At 36.8% G+C, this 23,457-nt stretch overlaps 1 protein-coding gene across 4 annotated transcripts in view; it reads left to right on the top strand.

Annotated features, from left to right (window-relative positions):
• The window catches only part of slf1 (SMC5-SMC6 complex localization factor 1), a 65,600-nt gene that overhangs the window by 32,647 nt on the left and 9,496 nt on the right, over nt 1–23,457 (top strand). Inside the window, exons 17-19 of one of the 4 annotated variants that reach the window (XR_012406341.1) lie at nt 2,700–2,792; nt 3,980–4,162; nt 23,148–23,224. Coding sequence is in view for 2 of the 4 variants with exons in the window: in XM_073951402.1 (XP_073807503.1) it covers nt 2,700–2,792; nt 3,980–4,162; nt 11,834–12,006 (449 nt within the window). In the remaining 2 variants the exon portion in view is untranslated. Of the gene's footprint in view, nt 1–2,699; nt 2,793–3,979; nt 4,163–11,833; nt 15,473–23,147; nt 23,232–23,457 lie in introns of those variants that run through there. The other 3 variants (XR_012406342.1, XM_073951402.1, XM_005165540.6) reach the window with 3 other exon arrangements.

Here is a 23,457-nt window from a genome sequence, read left to right on the forward strand (position 1 = left end):
GCTGAAAAATGAACACAGCATAGACCAAAGTCATCTAGACCAAGGGTTCCCAAACACAAAAGACCCCTAAAAAAACAATGCCAGTGACTCATGACTCCTAAACTCCTCTTAAGTGGTTGCACATATTCAAACGTTGCTCATACAACAATAGGTCTATATAAACATGAGCATATTGACAACGCAAAAAAGTGCCACAGTCTAACAACCAAATCATTTTTATAGCAATTAATTAATTTGTTTAAATAAAGGTGTCAGAAAGTTAATCTGGTGCTATAAAATTAATCTGCTGCAGCTCACGCTATTGCTTTGTTAATCTAACGTAAAAACACTGATCCTAATAATGTGTGTGTATGTTGTGTTTACTATTAAAAATACTATTTTTATCTTCTGTGGGTTTTGGGTAAAATATTGTAATTTTAATAGTTTAATCAAATTTGTCTTTTTAAATCACCCAGCGACCCCCTGTCATTGTCTCGTGACCCCCACTTTGGCAACATCGAAAAGCAGGATATGATGTTGCTAGATTTAACCAAAAAAGGACAGAATGCTCATTGCAGTTCCATTCGTTTAAATGTGTCTTACAGCAGATCTTAATATGTTTGCTTCACAGTAAAATTCCTGGCTCTGTTTTGACCTTTTTTTATTGTTTTTTACCCATTTTATAAGCGCTTCATGATTTCCACTGATAAAAATACCATGTACATACACACAGCAGGCCAGTTAGCACAGTACCAAGCACTGATTTGAATGTTTGGTAAGTTCTGATTCAATTTAAATTATTGTTAATGACACAAATTTTCATTGTTTGTTTATTTATGTTATATATGTTTATTTATATGTTATTACTTTTTCCCAACTAGATCAAGTGTAATACAGGGTTATTTACCCTTATAATACAGGGTTATTTACTGGCAAAATATTTAATTGCTATATATATATATATATATATATATATATATATATATATATATATATATATATATATATATATATATATATATATGTATATATATATATATATATATATATATATATATATATATATATATATATATATATATATATGTATATGTATGTATATGTATATGTATATGTATGTATATATTAGGGTTGTCACGATACTGGAATTCAATACCAATCAGTACTTAAATTTTAAAAACATCCATTTCCCGTGAACATTTGAGCACTGTGAAGCACGTTCTTAAACAGCGGTGACACTCACCGCTGTTTACTGCGTGTGACCTCAGATACAGGGAGGGACACTGGAGTATTTCAAAGATATGTCAATCAGCTGGTTTGTCTATAAGCTGACATTCAAGTGATCCGCTGATGAATCGTGGCTTTAAAGCCCTCCAGTTTCCAATCACAGTAATTTCTGTCGAGCACAAGAACACAATGGCAAATCAGTGCTGTTTAAGAACGTACTCCACAGCGCTCAAATATTTGCAGCAAATGGACATTTTTAAAATTCCAGTACCAATTGGTATCGGATTCCAGTATCACAAAAACACTTATAAATATATATATTTCAAAATTCTTTTGTTTAGTCTCCAGTGTCTAAACCATGATCCCACTTCTTCTTTCTTTACACCATGATAGACGTCACTCCACATACACAAAGTCTCCTACAGACAGACCAGCCTTATCTAGTCATTTATGTCTTCCTCTAACCTAATTTTCTCTGTTTGATCTGGCTTAAAGGGTCTTCTTTAAAACGCAAGCAACGTATTGATGTGAAAGAGGATGCAGCTTCTCCCTTTTTCCTTGCCACAAGAAGAAAGAAGACTGTCTTCTTTATTTCCCCCTCCTCATCCCTCTGCCTCTCTCTTTCTGCTTTGGCTCTTTTAGCACGCCGGGTTTTATCTAGCCGGCCAAGGCTGCAGAGAAATGGGCACCCTGGTGAGACCCAGTAAAGCATTTATTAGCAGCTTTGCACAGCGGCATTATAATGGCAGGCGCAGAGGCACTCAAGTTTGGCCTTTTACTTTCTTGTGAAGTTCAGCCACACATAAAAAAGAAAAAGGAAGCAGCCCACCCTCTAATATATTCTCGATTTGATATTGTATCGGCAGAGCGAGGGATGAAGGCTGCCTTACAAAGGGAGCAGGCAGAGGGAAAAATGTAAATAAAAGTCCTTGGAGGCTTTTGTGTCTGGCTGTTGTAGTTTGCAAAACTGCGAATCACGTGTTCCAATTCGTACTGCCCAGTGGAGCTTTTGAACTCTGGCTGTTTGAAAAATCCCGTCAGAGGCTTTGTGTATGGGCTCTGTACCATAACTTTCCCCTGCTGAACAATACCGGACTGCCAGGAAGCCTTTTTTCACAATCGCCTTCAACTTGGGGTGCTAGTGTAAGAATTCCCACTGTCTGGAAGAAAGAAAAAAAAAAGCGACAAAGAGAGTGGATGAGCGCCTTTCTTTGCACTCTCTTCGCGTTTCCTGTCCCTCTCCCTCCCCCCCAAAAAAACCTTCTTCTTTTTTCCAGGGTCAGCCCCTTTTATCTGTTTAATTTGTACATTTTCCATGTCTTGTGGTTTGTGTCCGTATACTCTCTTTTATTATGTAGAGAAACATTAAGTAATGGGGTTACGGGACAGTGGGGGCAGTTGGCAGGACGCACCCTTATTTTGGATGTTGCCCACTTCTCTCTTCCACTTGCCCTTTCTCTCTCTCTCTTTCTCTCCTCTCCATCCATGTGTAGGCGAGACACTCCTTCATCGAGCCTGCAAGAGGAACCAGGTGGAGACACTGCTTCGTATCCTCACCATGCCTGAAACGGACGTCAACATTAAAGGTAGGTTTCGGACGTTTTTCCAATGCCCTATGTAGAATGGTCCCGCGTTTTCTGGTTTACTATTTTTTGTGTGCGGAACAGTTAATTCCTACAAAGGAAAGCGTATGTCACATGTCCTTTAAGATCAAATGTAAGGGTGTGTCTGCAGGCTTCGAATAACGTTTTAGGCTCATAGCGTTAAACAGAATTTGTGCTCGTCTTTCGCTGTTCTTGTGCTCGTCTTGGTAAATTCTTATTTTGAATTTGTGGATAGCTTTGTTTAGAATCTTGTATTTATTATCGATTTTATAACGTTGCGTTTTTTGTTGTTGTTTTTTGTGAGTCTTAGGATGGGATTTGTTTGAAAAAAAGCTTGCAAACTGTGTTTTGGAGTGACTATGCGCAATTGCGATATGATGGAAATGTTTACATTTCAGGCCTCTTTGCTTCTTTTTTTTTTTGAAGTTGCGGTTCATGTTTTTCCCTTTACACAAAAACTGCATCAGGAATTGAATTGTTTGAAAATTACTATCAAACCGTTGCATTTTAGAGTCGGTATGTTTGCTTAATTTGATCACGACATACAGAAATGTTTATGATTGAGGCCTCTTTGCCTAAAAAAATATCTAATTCACAACTCTGATTCAGAGAATAATCAGTTGTGTAAAAATGTATTTATTTTACATCATGCTACACAGAAAAATGCCCCTTATTTAATAATTTACTTCACATTAGCAAAGAAGCATTTATAACTATTTTATTTTAGCATAATGCTATGAACACAAACAATGGTAACACTTTAGAATAATGGTCCATTTGTTAATGCGTTAACTAAGCATGAATAGTCTTGTAAAGCATTTATTAATCATAATTTAACAGTTGCTAATGCATTATTTAAACCCAAAGTTGTGCTTGTTAACAATATATAATGCACTGAGTTAACATGAACTAACTTTACATTGACTAACATTAACAAAGATGAATTAATACCGTAATAAATGGCTTACTAATTGTTTGTTCATGTTAGTAAATACATTAACTAACATTAACTAATTGACAATTATTTTAAAGTGTTACCCATATAATATTACCTGAAGAATTTTGTTTTTTAGATTGATATATTGATTTCTAATTATTATTTATATACAATTCTGTGACTAGAATTAAGTGTAAGTTTGTAAGTTTGTCATTTGTGTCTCTGTTTGCAGATCACGCTGGTTGGACTCCCCTTCATGAAGCCTGTAACCATGGCAGTGCAGAGTGTGTGCAGGCCCTTCTGCAGCACTGCCCAAACCTGCAGCTGGGCACTCTGGTCCAGGGAGTCAGTCCACTACATGACGCCCTGCTGAACAACCACATCCATATCGCCAAGATGCTGCTGAAGCACGGCGGTGAGTGCCTACACATACACATATGAAATCAAACCTTCACATAACATCACATACAAACACACACTCTCAATGCACGAACATTCACAGTGTGAATACAGATCCTCACATAAGAGGGCTGGAAACTAGAGAGTGCATGCACACAGACGCGCTCGCGTAAACGCAAACCCCTTCAATGGCAACTTTAAAGCAGCTGTTGAATTTCAAAAAAGTGATGAGTTCACTTGTTCCTCCTGGTTCAGTCTCTCACGAGTCTCTTATCCAGTCACAATCAAACAGGCCCTTCTGTGGGAGCGTGACTAGTATTGAATATCATATTATGCCGTATCACTTCAAAACATGTTCAGATTTCGATTCCTTTGAGAACGATGTTGAATTTACAGAGTCATATGGAAGTGCTTCTCTTACTGGAGTAAATAAGGAGAAACTGTTTCTCTTTCCATGTGTGATGTCAGTGTAAACAATCTGATGAGTGAAAGTGGCAGAAAGTCATATTACAGCGGCATTACATGTGTAAACAAACAAGTGCTTTGTAGAAATCTGGTAAATCCAGGCCTCTCCTGTGGCTTAACAGTCAAGATCTACCCCACACACACACAAACGCACGCACACACATATTGTCATTTTTACTTCTTCCATTCAGGGTTCAAGATTTTTATTTTATTTTTACATTCTTTCCTCAATAAAAAACATCCATCTACAGGAATAACCCATCGGCTTGGATGACGCTGTTAGCATCCTCCTGAAGAGATTAGACAAGTCAGGTCTGCGGCTCTCGTGAAATTCGCATGCTGGTTTTTCACGGGGGAAATCTGTCAGAACAGAAATGTTTTGGCGCGCCTGGCTGTTTGCGTGCCACATGCAATCGATGTTTGCGAGCTTTGAAGCTAGTGCGACATGTGTCAATGCGGTAAGCGCGGGATGGCTTGACGACGGGGAGGGACTAGAGGAGAGGCAAAATGAGACAGGCTCCTGGTTTCCCACACGCCTTACTGTCACTCTCTCGCCCGCTCGCTCACTCTTCCATTTTGACTAATTATAGTTAATTTGATTCCGCTCCCCTATTAACTCATGTAGATATTCTGGCCTCAAAAAGTAAATTAGATTGGGATTGTTTAGTCCCGGTGAGAATGTTTTTTTTTTTTTTTTCATTTCTCGTCTTGCTGACTGAGATTGGCTCAATACCAATGCATGAAAAGAGGTCAGAAAAGATGCTCTTTTTTTGTGAAATTAGAATTGTGATGTGTCTGGGAAACAGACAGGCAGCGAGATCCCTCTCAAGAAACTGACACACATATATAACCTGAGGCCTAATATCAGCTTTTTTGGAAGACAATCCTGTGGATTCAGAGTGTGGGTAGATGACTTGGCTTTATTTATTTTGGGATTTTTAATTTATCTTCATCACTGGCTGTTGAAAATGGCTGTTGAAATGGCTCACTTATTCAAACCAATTGTAATACAGTGTATTTACTGTATAAGAAAAGAACAAATGAAAGTCGACACATTGGTCATCTGAACACTTTCACAATTATTAGTAGTAACTATGAGGAAAGAAAACGAGAAATCCTGGATGCTAAATTGCACTGTGTTCAATCTACTAGGGCTGCATAATTAATCGGAAAAAAAAAAAAATTCGATCTCATTTTGACCCACCACACGATCTTAATTAATTATATTTTCAAGGTCAGGAGAGAAGCATAAAGGCGGTCCCACATAACTTCACATTGTTTTATATACATTGTTCGACATGAACATTGCCATGGACACCTCCAAATGGTGTTAAAAGTGTCACATGCTGTATTTATGAGGTATAATTCACCCAAAAATGTCATTGCTGTCTTAATATAATGATGTATTCGCGGCAACGAAATCACACATGAGCTGACACACTATTTGTTTACTATCGAGAGGACACACATTCCCACTATTGATGTATACTTTAGTGAACAGAAGCTGCATAGGCTGTGAATAACAGGTAATAAAGTTGGTAATAGCGTTCAGTTTGTTGCCCAGCATGATCATTTCTCAGGAACTGCCCGGGAAGTATGATTTCCATGTATGTTTTTTTTTTTTTTCTCAAAGTGAAGACAGCCCTAATGTGAGCGCATTCAGCAGTAGAAGTGAAACAAAATATTGCATTTTAAAGTTATGATTACGACAAATATTTGATATGTTTTTTTTTCTTTTCTTTTATAGCAAACACAAAGTGTTGTGCGTTAAAATAAATGTTTACTGGGTCAGTACAACTATTCTAGCCTATATAAAGTTGAATATAATGCAAGAGGGAATCTGATCGGACAAATTTTTCATTTTACAAGTGAAATAAAATGATCTAATAATGTTGTCAATGATAAATGGCAAGCATATGTCTCAAACATAATAATTCAGAGTATGAAAACTTCAGAGTTATGAATAGTTGTATTCTGATAACATCACTTTACTGTGAATTAACATACAGGACACAATAAGTCTATTCAAATCCACCATTCCAAGTCTATATAAAATGTAGCATTTTAACCAACAGTAGACCAACACATAGGCCTAATATTATTAATGTTGTTTTACTATATGTTTAAGAATAACAATAATAATAGCCTACTCATATTAACCTTTATTTTACATCTACATAATCATGAGAAAATTGTGATCTTGGTTTTAAGCAAAAAAAAAAAAACTAAAACTCATGATTCTCATTTTAGCCTGAATCATGCAGCCCTACTAAGTGGCTACAGGTAAAATGCAATGCACGTACACATATTAGGTCAGTAAGCTGACAACTAGGATTGCCACAATTTAAATGCTTTTTTAAAAGTCTATTAAACAGTTCCTATTTTCTGTTTAGTGAATTGCGCATAATGCACAATATAGAGGATAAACCAGGTCAGTCTAAATATTCTTTTCATTGAGGTGAATGAAGTGGCCAAGCTGTGGTATAAATGCTATCGGTATTTAGCTATTTATGCTTTATAAATCCCTTATAAATGACAATTAAAGGCTCAGTTATATTCTAAACAAGAAACAAAAAGAAAATAAATGACTTAATTAATCTATTTGGTTTAAAAATGGAAGGGTGTGATCAATATGTCCCTCTCTTTCTTCATATTTCAGTTGAAATTATGTCTACAGTTTGAATGCAAACAATCTACATCGTAAAAAGCACTATGAAAATTGAATTGAATTGAATTGAATTAAGTTGTGCATTCCAAGACACTTTCACATTTTTTTAACTTAATATCTACTTTAAAATTAAATTCTGGGCATCTTAATTGTATCTTTTCATGATTCACAGAATCACTGAATGCAGAATACATATAAACATACCTTAAGTAACAGATACCAATCAAAAATGGTATTAATGTATGTTTGTTTTTTGTATGATGGCATATCTAAACGAAAAACAAATTTGTGCACAAGAATGGAGCACATTTGCTTTCACTGCAAATTTGCTTTCACTGTTTTTAACATTTGTTTCTTACCTTGTACAAATGTGTTTTCCCAGTCCCAGCATTCACAGCATAAAATAATAAACATTAGATGTGTTACAAATCACATACTATTCAAACTATTTGAATCTACTCCTTAACCATTAAATACCTGAATGATGTACTTATTTAGACTATAAAAAGAAGTGTGAAATACTTAATTCACTCCATGGTGGCAGCTTTGTTCACATAGGGTCAGGGCCATGGGTAGGCCAGTAAAATATCCAATGGAGACAATGACAACACGGATTGTGGATGTGGTTGTACTCATGACAGCTACTATTTGTTAGTTTAATAATTTATTTCACTATTTGGAATTTCTAGAATGTCCTGTTTTAGAAAAAAAATACATTTGTTTAATTTGAGATGACAGTAAATTCCAACATTACACTGTTGATTGTATGAGTGTGAAAGAGTAATTTGTAAACATGCATAATGTGTGATTTGGGATGCAACTTGAGTTTTATTGGACATGGTGGGGGCAGGGTGAGGAGGTGAAAGACAAGATCCTCCTCCTGCCTGTGGGCACTGGCAGATTAACTGTGCCATGGCCAAGGGCAGGGACGGTTGTCATCAGCTTGCCTAGCCCAAGGCAACCAGCACAAACCTCCCCCAAACACTCACATTGTAAGTGTGGTGAAGCGTAATTCCACTCAGCCATTTCCTGATTGGTATTGCATGCAGCTTCCAGCACCCAACAGCTTGTATCCAACGAAGAGCAGAGCGAATAACGGCCATGAAAGAGCCTTCGAGTTACTACTGTAGCCTTCGAATCCTAATGGCAGGACAGTTGCTGTGAATACAGCTCTGTTTTTCAGGACTGGGATGGATTAAGGGTAGCTGGCATGACTCAGGGTCTCTTGCAAGAGGGTCTGCATCTAGATTGTTTTGCTCAACTTCAGTCACATGCAGAAAAGAACTGTTGCTTAACCTGGTTTTCTGTATAAGTGCTGAGCTGAGAGATAGTCTTTGCCTTTGATGAAGTCCTGATGAAGGTCTAATGTCATTAATGTAGTTATTAGTGGATTGAGAGACATTTAAGCTTGGTTCAATTTTGAGAATTGTCTTCTTTTGGCAATTAAAATACATCTGACTGCAAGTTGCAGCGGTGTGTACATTGCATTGGTGTAAAAGTTAAGTTCTATATACCAGGGCTTTTCTCAGTCTAGACACTGGTCTGGATCCTGACCTGACGAGAATTCAATCTGGAACCACCTCCATTTCATATTTCAAGGGCACTAATGATGTGTATAGATTTAAAATTGTGGATGTACTTTGAAAAACTTGCAATCTTATTTATTTTTTTATGTAATTTTGTCTATAGTATGAACTGAAATGAAGTTAAAAGTTTTCCTGTGTGAAACTGTTGTCATGACAACAAATCAGCAAATTATATTTGCATACTCATACAAGTTGACAGAGAAAACATATCTTATAGCCTATATTTTCATATATTTTGTTAGGAGAATTGTTAGCATATGTGGTTTCAACAGCCAGATGCATGTCCAGTTTTGTCTAGAATGCAGACCACCTCCTGATTTGATTTTTATCCATCTCAAATGGATTTGAGGCACTTACAACTTTCCTTTTCACAATCACATAGCTATCCAATAAAAAAAAAAAAAAGAACACATGCGATGACCAGGGCTGTTTCTCAAGATGCGTTATTCACCAATCTTGCGTCCTCGCGTTCTCGTGTAACATCATCATTAACTGTCAAATTAATGCAGACTTGAGTGCAAAACTCATTCGAGAAGTCCCAGAAGTCATTGCTGGTAAATAAAGGAGGTGAGAAACACAACTTTTTATGTAGATTTAGAATTAAAGTTCGGAGATATAACTTATTTTTCTCAGGAGTTTCCCTAAATGAAACAGTGGAAGTAAACCATAATTGCAATAAAAATCTTATCTTAATAAAGGCATAATAAATAGTTGTAAGAATGCTGTAATGTTTAAATAATTTCCCATTAAAAACGTGTGAAGGGTCATCAGGAAGAACCATGGAAGAATGCAGCATCTCAGAGGACACGTACGTTCTTTGTTCTTATGGTCTCCAGAGTTCGGTCTTTTAAGCTAACTTGGCAAGACTGGTCTCCACAAGACGCAAATCCTTTCTCTGACTTCATGGAATTGAGAAACACCCTAGGTTTAAACAGACACATTGGCCCCATAGACCAATATAGTCAGTATTCGCTGCTAGAGGGCCACTCACCTGCACAATTTAGCATCAATCTTAATTAAACACACATGATCAAACTAATTAAAGACCCTGGAATACTTTAAATGAACTTGAAGAACAAACTGAAATGACATCTTTTCGAACAAATCAAGCTGAAACGTACTGTGATTCTTTTTTGAGATTGTTTCAGCAGGTCGATTTTTGTTTGAGTTTGGTTTGGCTCCTAAACACCTTTAAGCTACCATTGGTCCATGATGATTATGCAATCAGTGGGTGTGTTCTGGTACTCCGCTTTCTTTATTGTGTGATTTAATCCCCTTTATACCTAATGTGTGATTCCTTTTTTTCATTCCATGGAGATCAGGCTGGAGAACAACTTCCAAACACTAGCCACATTAATACACTGTAAAGTTGAATAGTGGATCGCTCCATTTGAGTGCATTGTGTCTGACATTGCATCGCTGAGTGATGCAATCTCAGCTTGCATCATAAAGGCTGCATCCAGATACTATTGCATCTAATAGACACCAATGTAAAGATGTGACGTGCGTGGTGGCACTTCTCATGGAGAAGTTTGTTTGCAAGGTGTTAATGAAGCTGTTCTCTCTCAGCCACCATCATTGTGTTTGGAGTTTACTCGTGAGCAACATGACACATTTACAATTCACCTTCTGCAGCGAGCGGGCGTCACAGTTTTTGAAAACAGTATAATGTCACTCAGTCTTTTCAGACTTCTTTTTGCCTTCAAACGAAGAATGAAAAGAATTTCTTTTTGTTTGTTTGAGAGTTATATGTAATATAATAGTTATAATAGTTTGAAACCTATTATACAAACAAAAACACTCTTTGATATTTCATCTTTAACATTCAACAGAAGAAAGTCATACATGTTTGAATGACATGAGTGCAAGTAAATGCGTTTTATTATTTTATTTTTTTTACTAGAATCCATTACTTTGAACGTCTACATTGTTTGATGGTGAGAATTGGGTGTAACTTGTTTCACAGTAATGCGTTACAATCTAACATTCTAATTACATTTTTTGGGGAACACAGTTATGTCATGAATCACATTTTATATGTGTGTAATTTAATTACAGTTGCTAAAGTCAATGCAATTGTGTTACTTATGTTACAAATATGTTTTTTTGAAAAAATGTTTTGGAAAAATATTTTTTTTAAGTCACATTTTCCGCTGCACCTTCAGCAAATAAGCATGCGCTTTTAAATTGCTGTAGAACGCTAGCTAAAATGGTTGCTGTCGACAGTGGTTGCTTCTTCGATTGGATATACAGGTTTTACACATTACAATGATTTCATTGAGCGTTGCTTTTAACTCGACCAGCAACTTGTTCAAGCACTTAAATAAAAAGCATTCAACGACAATACTCCTCACCAAGAAGGACACCAATGCCCAAAAACACAGCGGCCCATCAGCCTAAACAGGCTAAATTAAATTTTTGTGGCGGATCAGAAGTAAAAGTATCTTCGGAATGTGAAGAGAAGCATAGCTGCTTATGGGGCTGTTCACATAGCACATATTGGGAGAGCATATTTTGCTCGCTAGCATTTCCCAGGCACAATCAGTTGAAAACCGCAAGTGACAAGATCTGATCGATCAGCTTCACATTTAGGTAGACTAATTATGTCCAAACATTAACACCCAAACACTGTAATCAATCATCTTAGCGCTTTTACAATGTAGATTGTGTCAAAGCAGCTTCGCATGGAAGATTATAGTAAACTGAAACAGTGTCATTTCAGTTTTCAGTGTTTAAGTTTAGTTTAGTTTAATTCAGTGTGGTTTAATATTCACTGCTGAGAGTTCAAAGACTGTAGAGCAAATTCATCGATGCGCCGCTGCACGGGTCCCAAACCATGCAAGCCAGTGGCGACAGTGGTGAGAAAAAATTGTCACCAATTGGTGAAAGTAAAGAATTAAAAAACCTCAAGAGAAATCAGGCTCATTTTAGCACCACCATTTCTCCTATGGCCAAATGTCTTGTGCAGAGCTGCAGTCTAGGCGCCGGAGGCTAGAGAGCACTGGACGCCCATCATGGAGAAGCTGCAGGTGGCAGAAGTCATTGGTTGGTGTACAGACTGGCCCTTCAGGATCAATGCGAGGGCTCGTCTGTCACTGGGATCTTACAAGGATCAGTCTCATGCTTTCTACTCCTCCATAACCACCACAGCAGCTGCTCAGGATACGGCCTGATCCAGGATTATGGAAACCTCTGGAATAATAAATAACATAAGCGCAGATGCCTTTTAAATTATAATGTCTTTAGAGAAGTGTTCCCAGGTATCCAGTTTTCCTCTAAATGTCTTCAATTTATGTAAAAAAAAAAAAACACAAATAGGTTTGGAACAAGTGAATGATAAGAGAATTTTAAGTTTTGGATGAACTCTTTAAGTTTTTTTTCAAGCTGCTGGGATCGACTTATTGTAATTTTTTCAGTGAATATTAAATTACTGAAAGAGCTACAGTTTATTTTGGATTTCTATAGGTATATTGTAAATATTTTAAAAGTAATGTCAAAGTAAAGTAATTAGTAATCTGATTACTTTTATATAAAGTAATTAGTAATGTAATCAGATTACAATTTTTGAGTAGTAGTCAGTAATTTGTAATCTATTACTTTTTTTTAAAGTGACATACCCAACACTGTTCATGACTTTCTTAAAGTCTTAAATGTTAAATGTATTGTTGCTTCCAGATATATACCAATACCAAACATCAATAAGTTCTCAACTACTGTATATATTCTACCCATGTCGATAGTATAGACAGTAACTCAGAGTAACAAAAGAGTCATGATTTCTTTTGTTTTGGTATTACAGTATAAAACACTTAAAGGCTTAGAGCTCCACGGTGCCGTCGTTCCAACACTGTAATGACAAATGATGGCTCAATGTCTTTGTTAATAAGGCTGAGTTCAAACGCAGTTGTTCTCTTTTTCTTCCTCTCTGTGTACATTAATAGGAGTATTTCCCTCTCGCATTTTGCATTGAAACCGCGTTAGATTAAAGCTCTGGCAAAGCTCTCGATTTAGTCATTACACAACTCCTCATGCTCTGTTTGTTTGTTTGTTTGTGCTAGTCACACCAAATACATTAATCAGCTTCTCTTCTCAGACTTCTCTCCCTCTATCCCTGTTTTTTCTTTTCTTTCTCTCTCTCTCTCTCTCTCTCTCTCTCTCTCTCTCTCTCTCTCTCTCCCTCTCTCTCTCTTTCTGATTGCGAGTGCCTTTGAGCTTCCTCTGCATAATTTTTCTCCTATTAAAATGTATAATTAACCAAGTCACTTCCTCACATTGAGCTCACCAGACTTTCAGCTGAGCCACTGTTAGGATCAATACCGAATGTTTGACTCTGAATTTAGTGTGCATATTAATTCCATCAAACGTGTAGCACACTTATTTCTTTACATATGAATCTAATATATTGAATTGCCTTGCACAGTGGTGATAACACCTACAACTATGACAAGCAGCCGAACATTTAGTCACTTTTGGTTGTTTCAGCAATTTTATTGATTCGTGCAGCAATAATTCCCATCTTACTGCACATAACCACAGATATTAGACATCAAATATATTCTGATTGGAGTTTCAAACAATAAAATTACCTGAATTTGGTTGTGTCATTTCTGTGGTTAAGACACAGTGATACTCACAATCTCAGATTTAACTAAAGTTGGGACAGGTGCAAGACAAAAAATAATGCCAAATATTAAAGCTTCAAAATTTTCATCTAAAACAAGTTGCTGTTTTTTTCTTTTTCTAAGTTTGGTTTTGTAGGTAATATAATTTTGTTGACATCTTTTTTCTAGATTAACCAACTTGTCATTAATATTTTTATTAGTAATTTAGTAAATTTCTATGTAGTTTAATATGTACTGTTGTCTATTATCTGGCCATGAAAGGCTAATTTTCAGTTTTGTTGTTAAAATGCAGGTTAGTGGATGATCTTTAGAAGTGTCTTTTAGAACTTCAGTGTTGTTACATTTCTAACCCACTGACCTAGGATACCACTTTCTGTACCAATCAGTATTGAAATTTCAGAAATATTAACCTCCTGCTTATATTTAAGCACTGTTGAGCAAGTTCTTAAACACTACTGAATGGTCATGGTTTTAGCGTGCTCAACAGATATAAATGTAATTGGCTCCAATCATCGCTTGATACTCATATAGATGGACACTGGAGTGCTTGAAAAAGCACTTGATTTAAGAATTGGGTTGATTTAAGAATCTGCCCACCAGAATTTAAATGTTAGTTTGAAATGGACCTTTTTAAAATTTCAGTACCAATTGGTACTGAAGTTGGTACTTTTGGCAAACTTCTAAGGCCATCAATGATAAAGGTTATTCTCAGTGGAACATTCAAGAAAATAAGATATAATTTCTCTTCTTAAGTTCTCAATGTATTTTCGGAAACCAAAGGTACATTATATTGCCTAAAGTTTCAGAATACCCATTAAATTATTGAATCCAAGTGCCTCAAACTCTTTAATGGCCACAGTGATATGAAATCAAGCACCTAGGCATGCCGACTGCTTCAACAAACTTTGTAAAAGAATGAGTTGCTCTTGTCAGCCATTTGTGAAATCCCTCACTACTAAACGTGATAGACCTTATAAAATCAGTCAGGAGTCAGTGCATGCTGAGGCTAACAGTACACAGAAGACACCAATTTTCTGCAGTCTATTGATACAAACCTTCAAACTTTGTGTGGCCTTCAGTTAAGTTCAAGAATATTGGATAGAAAGCTTCGTTGAATGGGTTTCCAAGGCTGAGCAGCACTCCCAAGCCTCGCATCAACAAATTCAATGCAATGTGTTTGATGAAGTGGTGTAAAACAAGCCGTCATTGGCCTCTAGAGCAGTAAAGATATGTTCTCTAGTAGTGATCAGTCTCACTTCACTGTCTGGTATCTGATAGACAATGGGCTGATGCTTGGTGGAGGTGGGATTGTGATATGGGGTTGTTTTTCAGGGGTTGGGCTCTTATAGGGCTGAATTATACCTCAATGTCGGATGAATACAAAAGGATCTAGCTCCTTTTAAAGTCAAAAACTGTTAGCCTATTGTGAATTTTTTATTTTTTTTTTTTTGTGAAGATTTTCCAAGTGATGTTTAATGGACCATGATTCATGTAACTGTTTTGAAGAAAATGCCATGTTTTACTGTAGCTTTTTGGGTAAAGGGATTTTACCATCTTGGAATACTGCTGTCTCTGCCATCATGGGGTTGGTTCTGTTCCCTGAGGTGAACAGATACATGGGAAGTAATGAACTGACCATTCTTTTCTATTTTTCTTTGTAAGAAATGGCCAATTGTTTGATAAGCCTTGGTCCCCCTCTCCCACACTGGTCCAGTGCTCCCTGACCTAGGAATTTTATATTCAACCTTTATATTTAAAGTCACAAGACATTCCCAAATCAAGTCTCTCAACATTCTGTTTAAGGACATATAAAAGCCTGCCTTGTGAAAAACCTCATCAATCTCAGCTTAAACATGAACTGAGGCGAGGGACTGTAATATGTGAAAGCATATTAGCAGACTCACCCCCTCCCATACGTTGGGTATTGGACCTTGTTAAAGACCAGACAGGCACACAGCAGTGGACCAGCATAATACAGATAGTTGTTTTCTAAAAAAAGAAAAATAAATATATGTATACATATATTTACATACACACTGAGATTCTAAGAGCGCTGCAAAAGCTATAGTAAAACATGCCTTTTTCTTCAAAGAGGTTACATTAATTGAGTTCATAAAGTGTGTGTGTGCGTGTGTGTGTGCGTGTATATATATAACCAGTTCTGTCTGGTTGTCAAATTTGATTGGCTGATAGCCGTGCAATATTCTGCAATATCAGAAATCCTACAGCCTCTTTACCCTTTGTGTATTACTCCACCCACATACAGCCAGCAAAAAGCAGACACTACAGATCTAAAGTTTAAAATCTAAAGTTGCTCACCCCTGCGAGTCTAGACTCACTGATATTGCAGAATATTGCACGGCTATCAGCCAATCAGATTTGAGAACCAGACAGAACTGTTGTATGTATGTATATATATATATATATATATATATATATATATATATATATATATATATATATATATATATATATATATATATATATATATATATATATATATATATGTATATAATTGCTTCAACAATAAACCTCAGCACAAAGCAAGGTCTGTAAAGATATGGATGAGCGAGTTTAGTGTCCTGCACAGAATTCTGACCTCAACCTGATGTAAATATTTGCAATGAATTTGATCAGAGACTGCTGGCTGCTGTCTTCTCATCCAACACCAGACCACATAAATGTGCTTCTAAAAGAATAGTGAAAAATCCCCATAGACAAACACCTAAAAAGCCTTTCCAGAATAGTTAAAGCAGCTATAGCTTCAAATGGCGAGCCAACTTCATATTAAGATTAGAATTGAGATGTTATTAAAGTTTTCTGCAGCATGTACGCATCACTTTTCAATATCGGTACAGTTCACCTGCCCATTCAACCTTTACCCTCCAGGGTGGGCAAACTCGGTCCTGGAGGCCCGGTGTCCTACACACTTTAGCTTCAACACTAATCAAACACACCTGAACAGGCTAATCAGTGTCTTTAAGATCACTATAAATCTATAGGCAGGTGTATTTGATTAGAATTTGGAGCTAAACTGTGCAGGACACCGGTCCTCCCGGACTGAGTTTGGCCACCCCTGCGAGTGTAGACTATAGCTGGGGTTCTTAATCTTGCTCATGAAGGTCTGGTGTCCTGCAGATTTTAGTTCCAAGATCCTTAGGACACATCTGAGCTGGCTTTTAAAGCTCTTATTAGGCTTTCTAGAAACATCCTTGCAGGTGTGTTGAGGCAAGTTGGAGCTAAAATCTGCAGGACACCAGACCTCCAGAACCAACTTTGAGAACCCCTGCTCTACAATGAGCTATACCATTTTTTTATTTTTATTTTGTAAAATACAGTTAATGTGGCAATGTAGATGATCAGCCATCCTAAATAAATATTGCTGTACTAAACATATTGAGTATATAGTGTATAAGGTTTATACTAATGTTAATATGATTGCCAATACTTTTCAAATTTTGTTTATATGTATTTTGTTTTTCATTTTAAACAAAATTGCCAAAGTGTATGATTCTGTATGTGTGAGCGAGAGAGTGTATGGGTGTTTCTCAGTGCTGCGTTGTGGCTGGAAGGCATAAAACAAATGCCAGAGAAATTTGGGCTCATTCAGGTGTGGCAAGCCCTGATAAATCAGGCAATATCAAAAGGATAGTGAGTAATAAGTTTTTTTTATCTTTATTTATTATTTTATAATCAATTATTATTATTTAAGTAATATTTACAATAAAATAATGCAAATATTTTAACAACCAGATTTATTTTATTTTTTATTTTTTCACTGCTGCACCTTGACCCCCTGCAGTTAATCAGCTCAGAACGGGTGATTTCACCCTGCTCTTGCCATTTTTATGTGCAACATGCATCATGCGAGGGTCTGACACTACACCACTGAAATAGACTCATATCTTTATACAGCGCCATCTGCGTGCCATAACTGACTCTGTGCTGCTCTGATAATCTAGCTGGGATGAATAGCACCTATCTTTATCAGTCTGGCATGGTGGCATCAAGGGGTCTGCGCTGCTGCATCTCTAACATAGCGCTCAAGTGTGATGCCAAGGAATCAGGTTACAAAAAGCTCCTGTTGTGCCCCCATGCACAGTAATCTGTCCTAATCTGTGCCTGCCTGGCCTTTTGTCTTGGTCAATCTCTGTTGGCTCAGTATAATGTGATTTCACACAAACACACATGAGTTCTGTTGGGTCGATGGGTGTTTGTCTGTGGGTTCACAGCATGACAAAGAAGTGTATCTTGTGCCCTATAGACTAAGGGCTTGTGTTGTCTAGATTAAATATGTGTGGATACAGAACGGATGGAATCGTTTTTGCTCTGTTTCTGCTTCCCCTCCTCCACCTCTCTATTCCTAGTCTTCGTCTGCCCTCTAAAGGCTAAGGGGCGGCTTGCCTTGCTCTGACTGATGTTTTTTCCATGCACGTTAGCTGCTGCGCATATCTGCGAGAGCTGAATCCTCTCCGCATTTTTGTCGTCTGCACGGGGGGCATAATTACCATCTCTGGCATTTAATCCCCAAAGGTGTTTTATTTATCCGGCGAGCGAAGTATCTGACACATCACGCCAATACTTGGACTCACTTCAATCGTTCGGTGTGACGAATGTGCCAGCATCATATCAAAAGCCCCGGTTGACCACTCCAGCCGCTGCGCGTGTGTCTGCGTGGCTAAGCGCTGACAGATGTGTGTTTCATGGGCCATTGTGAAGAAAGGGTTCCAGCTGATCATGCTGTCCGGGGGGAGGAAGATTGCCCATAGCTCACATTCATCAGCAGCCACTGGCGAGCGTGCGTGCGTTTGCACGGGTGGTTGATATTGAAGGGCCTCGTCTCAGCACTTGTCGCATTCCAGGTTTTGGGCTGTCAGTGTGACAGTCCTGCGGTGGAATCGGCATTAAAAATGCATGCTACCTGAGTCAGATGATTGTGCATTGGCTGTGTTAAGTGTGTGTTATGAATGTGAAAGATTCAAATTTGACAGTTAGGATTCAAGGTGCATTGTACGCAATCAAAATCTATTTTGACAGTTATATTCACTCTTAGGGTGTGTTAACACTCTGGAAGTTTGGCAATTGTTAGTGAGGTTCAGTTGAATTAGTGTGAACATTGTTTTGCACACAAAAAAAGTGGACCAAAGCTTCTGAAAGGATGAATCAGATGAACTCTGGTTTACAGGGTTCGTACGGGTGCTGGAAATCCTGGAAAATGCTTGCTGGTTTGAGTCCCAGCCGGGTCAGTTGGTGTTTCTGTGTGGAATTTCTCCCTGTGTTCGCATGGGTTACCTCTGGGTGCTCTGGTTTTCCTTTACAGTCCAAACACATGCGCTATAGGTGAATTGAATAGGCTAAATTGGATGTAGTGTATCTGTGTGAATGCAAGATTGTATGGGTGTTTCCCAGTATTGGGTTGTGGCTGGAAGGGCATCCGCTGTGTAAAACATATGCTGGATAAATTGGCTGTTCATTCTGCTGTAGTGACACCTAATTAACAACGGGATTAAGCTGAAAAGAAAATTAATTTATGAAAGCTTACAACCTGTAGTTTCCATATTTGGTGACTGATTTTCAAAATATTGATATCTGATATTCTCAGACTCATAAGGATTCAATTTGTTACAGGAATTTTAAATAGCAATGCACATGAAATATCATGAATGTCTGGTCTTGAAAGTTTGGTACTACACTCAAACAAAATCTGACTGTAAGCTCATTTTTTGAGATATCAACTTTAGATAGAAAAAGACGAAACTTAAAAAGATCCAATAACTGAAATTTATTTTTTTTTTTTTTACATTTTTTTGGGTGAACTGTCCCAATAAATCTATGCTCAAGTATTCAACAATTTAATTTGAATTATTATATTGTGTTTTGTAAAATAGCACAAATTATGGATCTAAATGTGGAAAAGTACATACAGCAAATATAAATGTAATTTACCGCTGTTGCTAGGTGCTGGAAAAGCATAAAAATGCTCCTTGAAAGTGCTAAAAAAAGTGCTAGAATTTGAAGTTGGAAAAGGTGTTAGAACCCTGGGTTATGTTGTGTTCAGTTAAAGTGCAACAAAGACATGGTCAAGTAAAACCAAGTCCGCTTTTCATTCTATAGTGCTTTATGCATTGTAGATTGTGTGATGAACAGGCAAATAGTAAAGTCGGATAATGACATTTCATAATTGTGGGACTTACTCAAGGTAACTGTTATTCAGCAGATTAGTAATAGACTGCGGGATTAGTTCTAATTAGTTTAAGAACTTATTCAGTTCAGTAATTATTCAGTATTAATGTCTCGGTTCAAGAGTGATCTACACTAATCTTGTTGTCAATCCCAATTGTAAGAGCAACCAATAATAACTTGACTTCTAGCTGCTAATTAAAGTGACAGAAGGTAGATTTTTCAGATAAATGATTTGTTGAACTGCATCCCAATCATCACAAATACTACCTATTAAAACTCACAGTGAACTCAAGATTCTCAGAGAAATCAGTCAAGTTTGGTGAAGGAAAAATCATGGTTTGGGGTTACATTCAGTATGTGGGTGTGCGAGACATCTGCAGCGTGAATGGCACCATCAACAGCCTGAGGTATTAAGACATTTGTGGTGCCCATTAGATTACAAACCACAAGAGAGGGCAAATTCTTCAGCAGGATAGCGCTCCTCATACATCAGCCTCTACATTCTGAACACAAAGAAAGTCAAGGTGCTCAAGGTTTGGCCAGCCCAGTCACCAGACAAGAACATCATTGAGCATGTCCGAGGTAGGATGAAGGAGGCATTGAAGATGAATCCAAAGAATCTTAACAAACTCTGGCAGCCCTGACTTTATTAATAAGTTATTTGAGTCATTGCTGAGATGTATGGATGCAGTCCTCCAAGCTCATGGGAGTCATACACTATATAAATTCTTTTTCCGCTGCCCCATGACTTTATATTCTATACTGTACATTATTTCTGTTAAGTGACAAGACTTTTGTCTTAGCAAAGTCAGACCTTACTGTCCTAATTAAATAATTAAAAAATCAAGTCATGATCATTACTTATTTTGGTAAATAAGCTTAATCTAGTCCATTGTCCTTCATATGAGCCACTTCTGATACCAAATGATCAACTAGAAGTCAAGTTATTATTTTTTGTTTCTAAAACTTGGATAAGCAACAAGACTTTTGTCACTCTTTTGTCTCCCTAGCTAACTGTATTCACTTTAGAGTAGTGTAAAATTGATAAGAAATATCCTATATATATATAAGTGTGTGTGTGTGTGTGTGTGTGTGTGTGTGTGTGTGTGTGTGTGTGTGTGTGTGTGTGTGTGTGTGTGTGTGTGTGTGTGTGTGTGTGTGTGTGTGTGTGTGTGTGTATGCCTATACAAGCATGTTTAACCCAAGTACACTGCTAAATATACATACACTTATATGTAATTTGTTAAAATATGTATGTCTTTGCTTGCTTTACATCTTTAACTATAGTTTTAAAATTGAAGTGCTAAAACAATGTAACATCACAACTTAATTTCATGGCTTGTTTACAGTATGTTATGTAAAGATACTTACTGTATTTAAAGAGTTTTTTTGTTATTCTGGGCTAGTGAAGACTATGTTCAAACTGAAAAATCTGTTGCTTAAACACTCTCGCCATGAGCAATATGCTTTTATTTAATGCTTTTAGCGGAATACCAATGCTGTATTTCATCATTAGCTTACAATTGTGGTGTCATGGCACTTGTTGTGCAAAGTGAAGCACTTCAACGTGACTTATTGTATGCGTCTGTTTTGGTACAAATGAAAGAGATGTTTGAATGTCTAGTATGCAGTGAAGGACGCAAGCATTCCCTTTCCCCTTACCGCAGAAAAAACAAACCTTTTCACAGCTCGGGTGCCATTTAAGCGTGCATAAAACATGGCCTTCTCTCTGTCCAATTTTTATCAAAGTTGTGGAACATCAAGCAGGGGGAAGCTGGAGGCTGTCCAAGGCCTCTCCCTACAACAAAGAATAGACATTTGCAGTTTTATTGAATTGTCACTGTATTTTATAGTCTTAAAGTAAGCATCGAAAGGAAGACTGTGTTTTGGTCCTGTCAAACAGCAGCGCTATTTTCCCTAAAGCCAGAAATGTACGCATTGAATACATCTGTCAAGGATTCAGAGAGGTGCACACTGACCTTAAACCTGTGAAGTTCTTGTCTGAGCTCTGGGCAAGGTCTCGTCCGTGGAGGGGGGTCACGGCAATGACCCGTTAGGAGGAAATTTGTTGTTCTTCTGCTCAATTCTGTCTCATGGACTTACTCTCTTTTTAGCTCCTTGACCTCAGCAATCGCTCTGACCCGGAATTTCGAAAACAAGCCTTTTTGCCAAAATATACCAAGAGTAGTCTGTTAGTGTAGGTTGGTCTTTAAAAAAAAGTAAAAATAATGGTACTGTCATGGTTACACTGTCCAGTAGTTGTTACTCATTTATATTTGTTAGTTTAACTCATATTAGCAAAAATAATTTTATCCATTAAACCTTGCCTTTTCCTATTGAATGATGATTCTTTAGTAACCCTGACTTTGAATCAAAAACAAACTTTTTTTCTCAGGATCAACAGCTGCAAAGAAAACAATCATCAGTTCCTGGTTCTCTCCTAAACTCCTGTCAATTTAGCAATGGTTATACTATTTTATAGACATTGTGTGTCTAGAACAGTCCACTGCCTTAATTAACAGGGCAAAGTTTTCAACAATCCTTCATTTTAACCGAATACATGACAATTTGATCTCCATTATTAAAACTTAAGTGATTCGATTTAACAACGTAGGAGAAATGATTAAGATGTCTCAGGATATAGGTGATAACAAACTATCCTTTCTTTCTGTTTGATCTGTTTTACAATAATTTTAGTAGACACTTTTTTCACTTATGTACTCTGACATTATGTATAGTTTATTTTTTATATTTTCTTTTATATTTATTTACAGGTTTTTTATGCATATATGTATATATTCATATATGTGTGTTTGTCTGTTTCTACATATATATATATATATATATATATATATATATATATATATATATATATATATATATATACTGTATATATATATATATATATATATATATATATATATATATATATATATATATATATATATATATATATTATTATTATTTTTTTTTTTGCTTCATATTGCATTAACCATGCTATACACATTGTACCAAGTCAATGTTGAGGAATTCTGCTATTACCATTGTTGATAACCATGTTTATTAAAAACAATAAAGTTTAAGTTAAAAATAATAATAATATTTTTATTTCTCTTTCTTTTTTCAGTTAATATCTCTCTCTCTCTCTCTCTCTCTCTCTATCTATTTATCTATCTATCTATCTATCTCTCTCTCTCTCTTTAGATTTAGCAAAGGTGGGCTTGGGATGAGACCAATTATTAGTCCAACACAAAAAGAGTGTTTTATGGCCAAAACGTGACAAATGTATTGAAATAAATAGTGATCCCAAGAAATAGCATTGTTAGATTTGTAAAAATGTCTAGTTATATTTTGATGTATGATTAGATAACGAGAAATAAATAATGAATTGTTACTTTGCATTTACTATTCAATTTCCTAGATTGGTTTAACAATTTTATTTTTTTTCACTGTATACATGTTTGTCAATGGGTCCAGAGCTCCAGTTTGGCCTGTATTGAATGCTCATCTGACATATAGACCTGCACTCCTATATCCTATGCAAGATTCCAAAGGTGAATGGTGCTGTGAGCATAAAAATACTAATATCTTTGCAGGTACTTTAAATTATCAATGGGGCTCCTTTAAAATGGTCCTTTCACTAGGGGACTGGCAAGTAAAGTAATCGCTACACCCAGGTGCCTGTTTCTACAGTTTTAAGGGCATACTCTTACCAGGTACGGTTGCCTTGAACCGTGCCGAAGTGTGGTTGTCCCATCTCCCCCGATGGCCTGCACTCACACTGCAT

This window comes from Danio rerio, chromosome 5 (assembly GCF_049306965.1).
Source record: "Danio rerio strain Tuebingen ecotype United States chromosome 5, GRCz12tu, whole genome shotgun sequence".
NCBI lineage: Eukaryota > Metazoa > Chordata > Actinopteri > Cypriniformes > Danionidae > Danio > Danio rerio.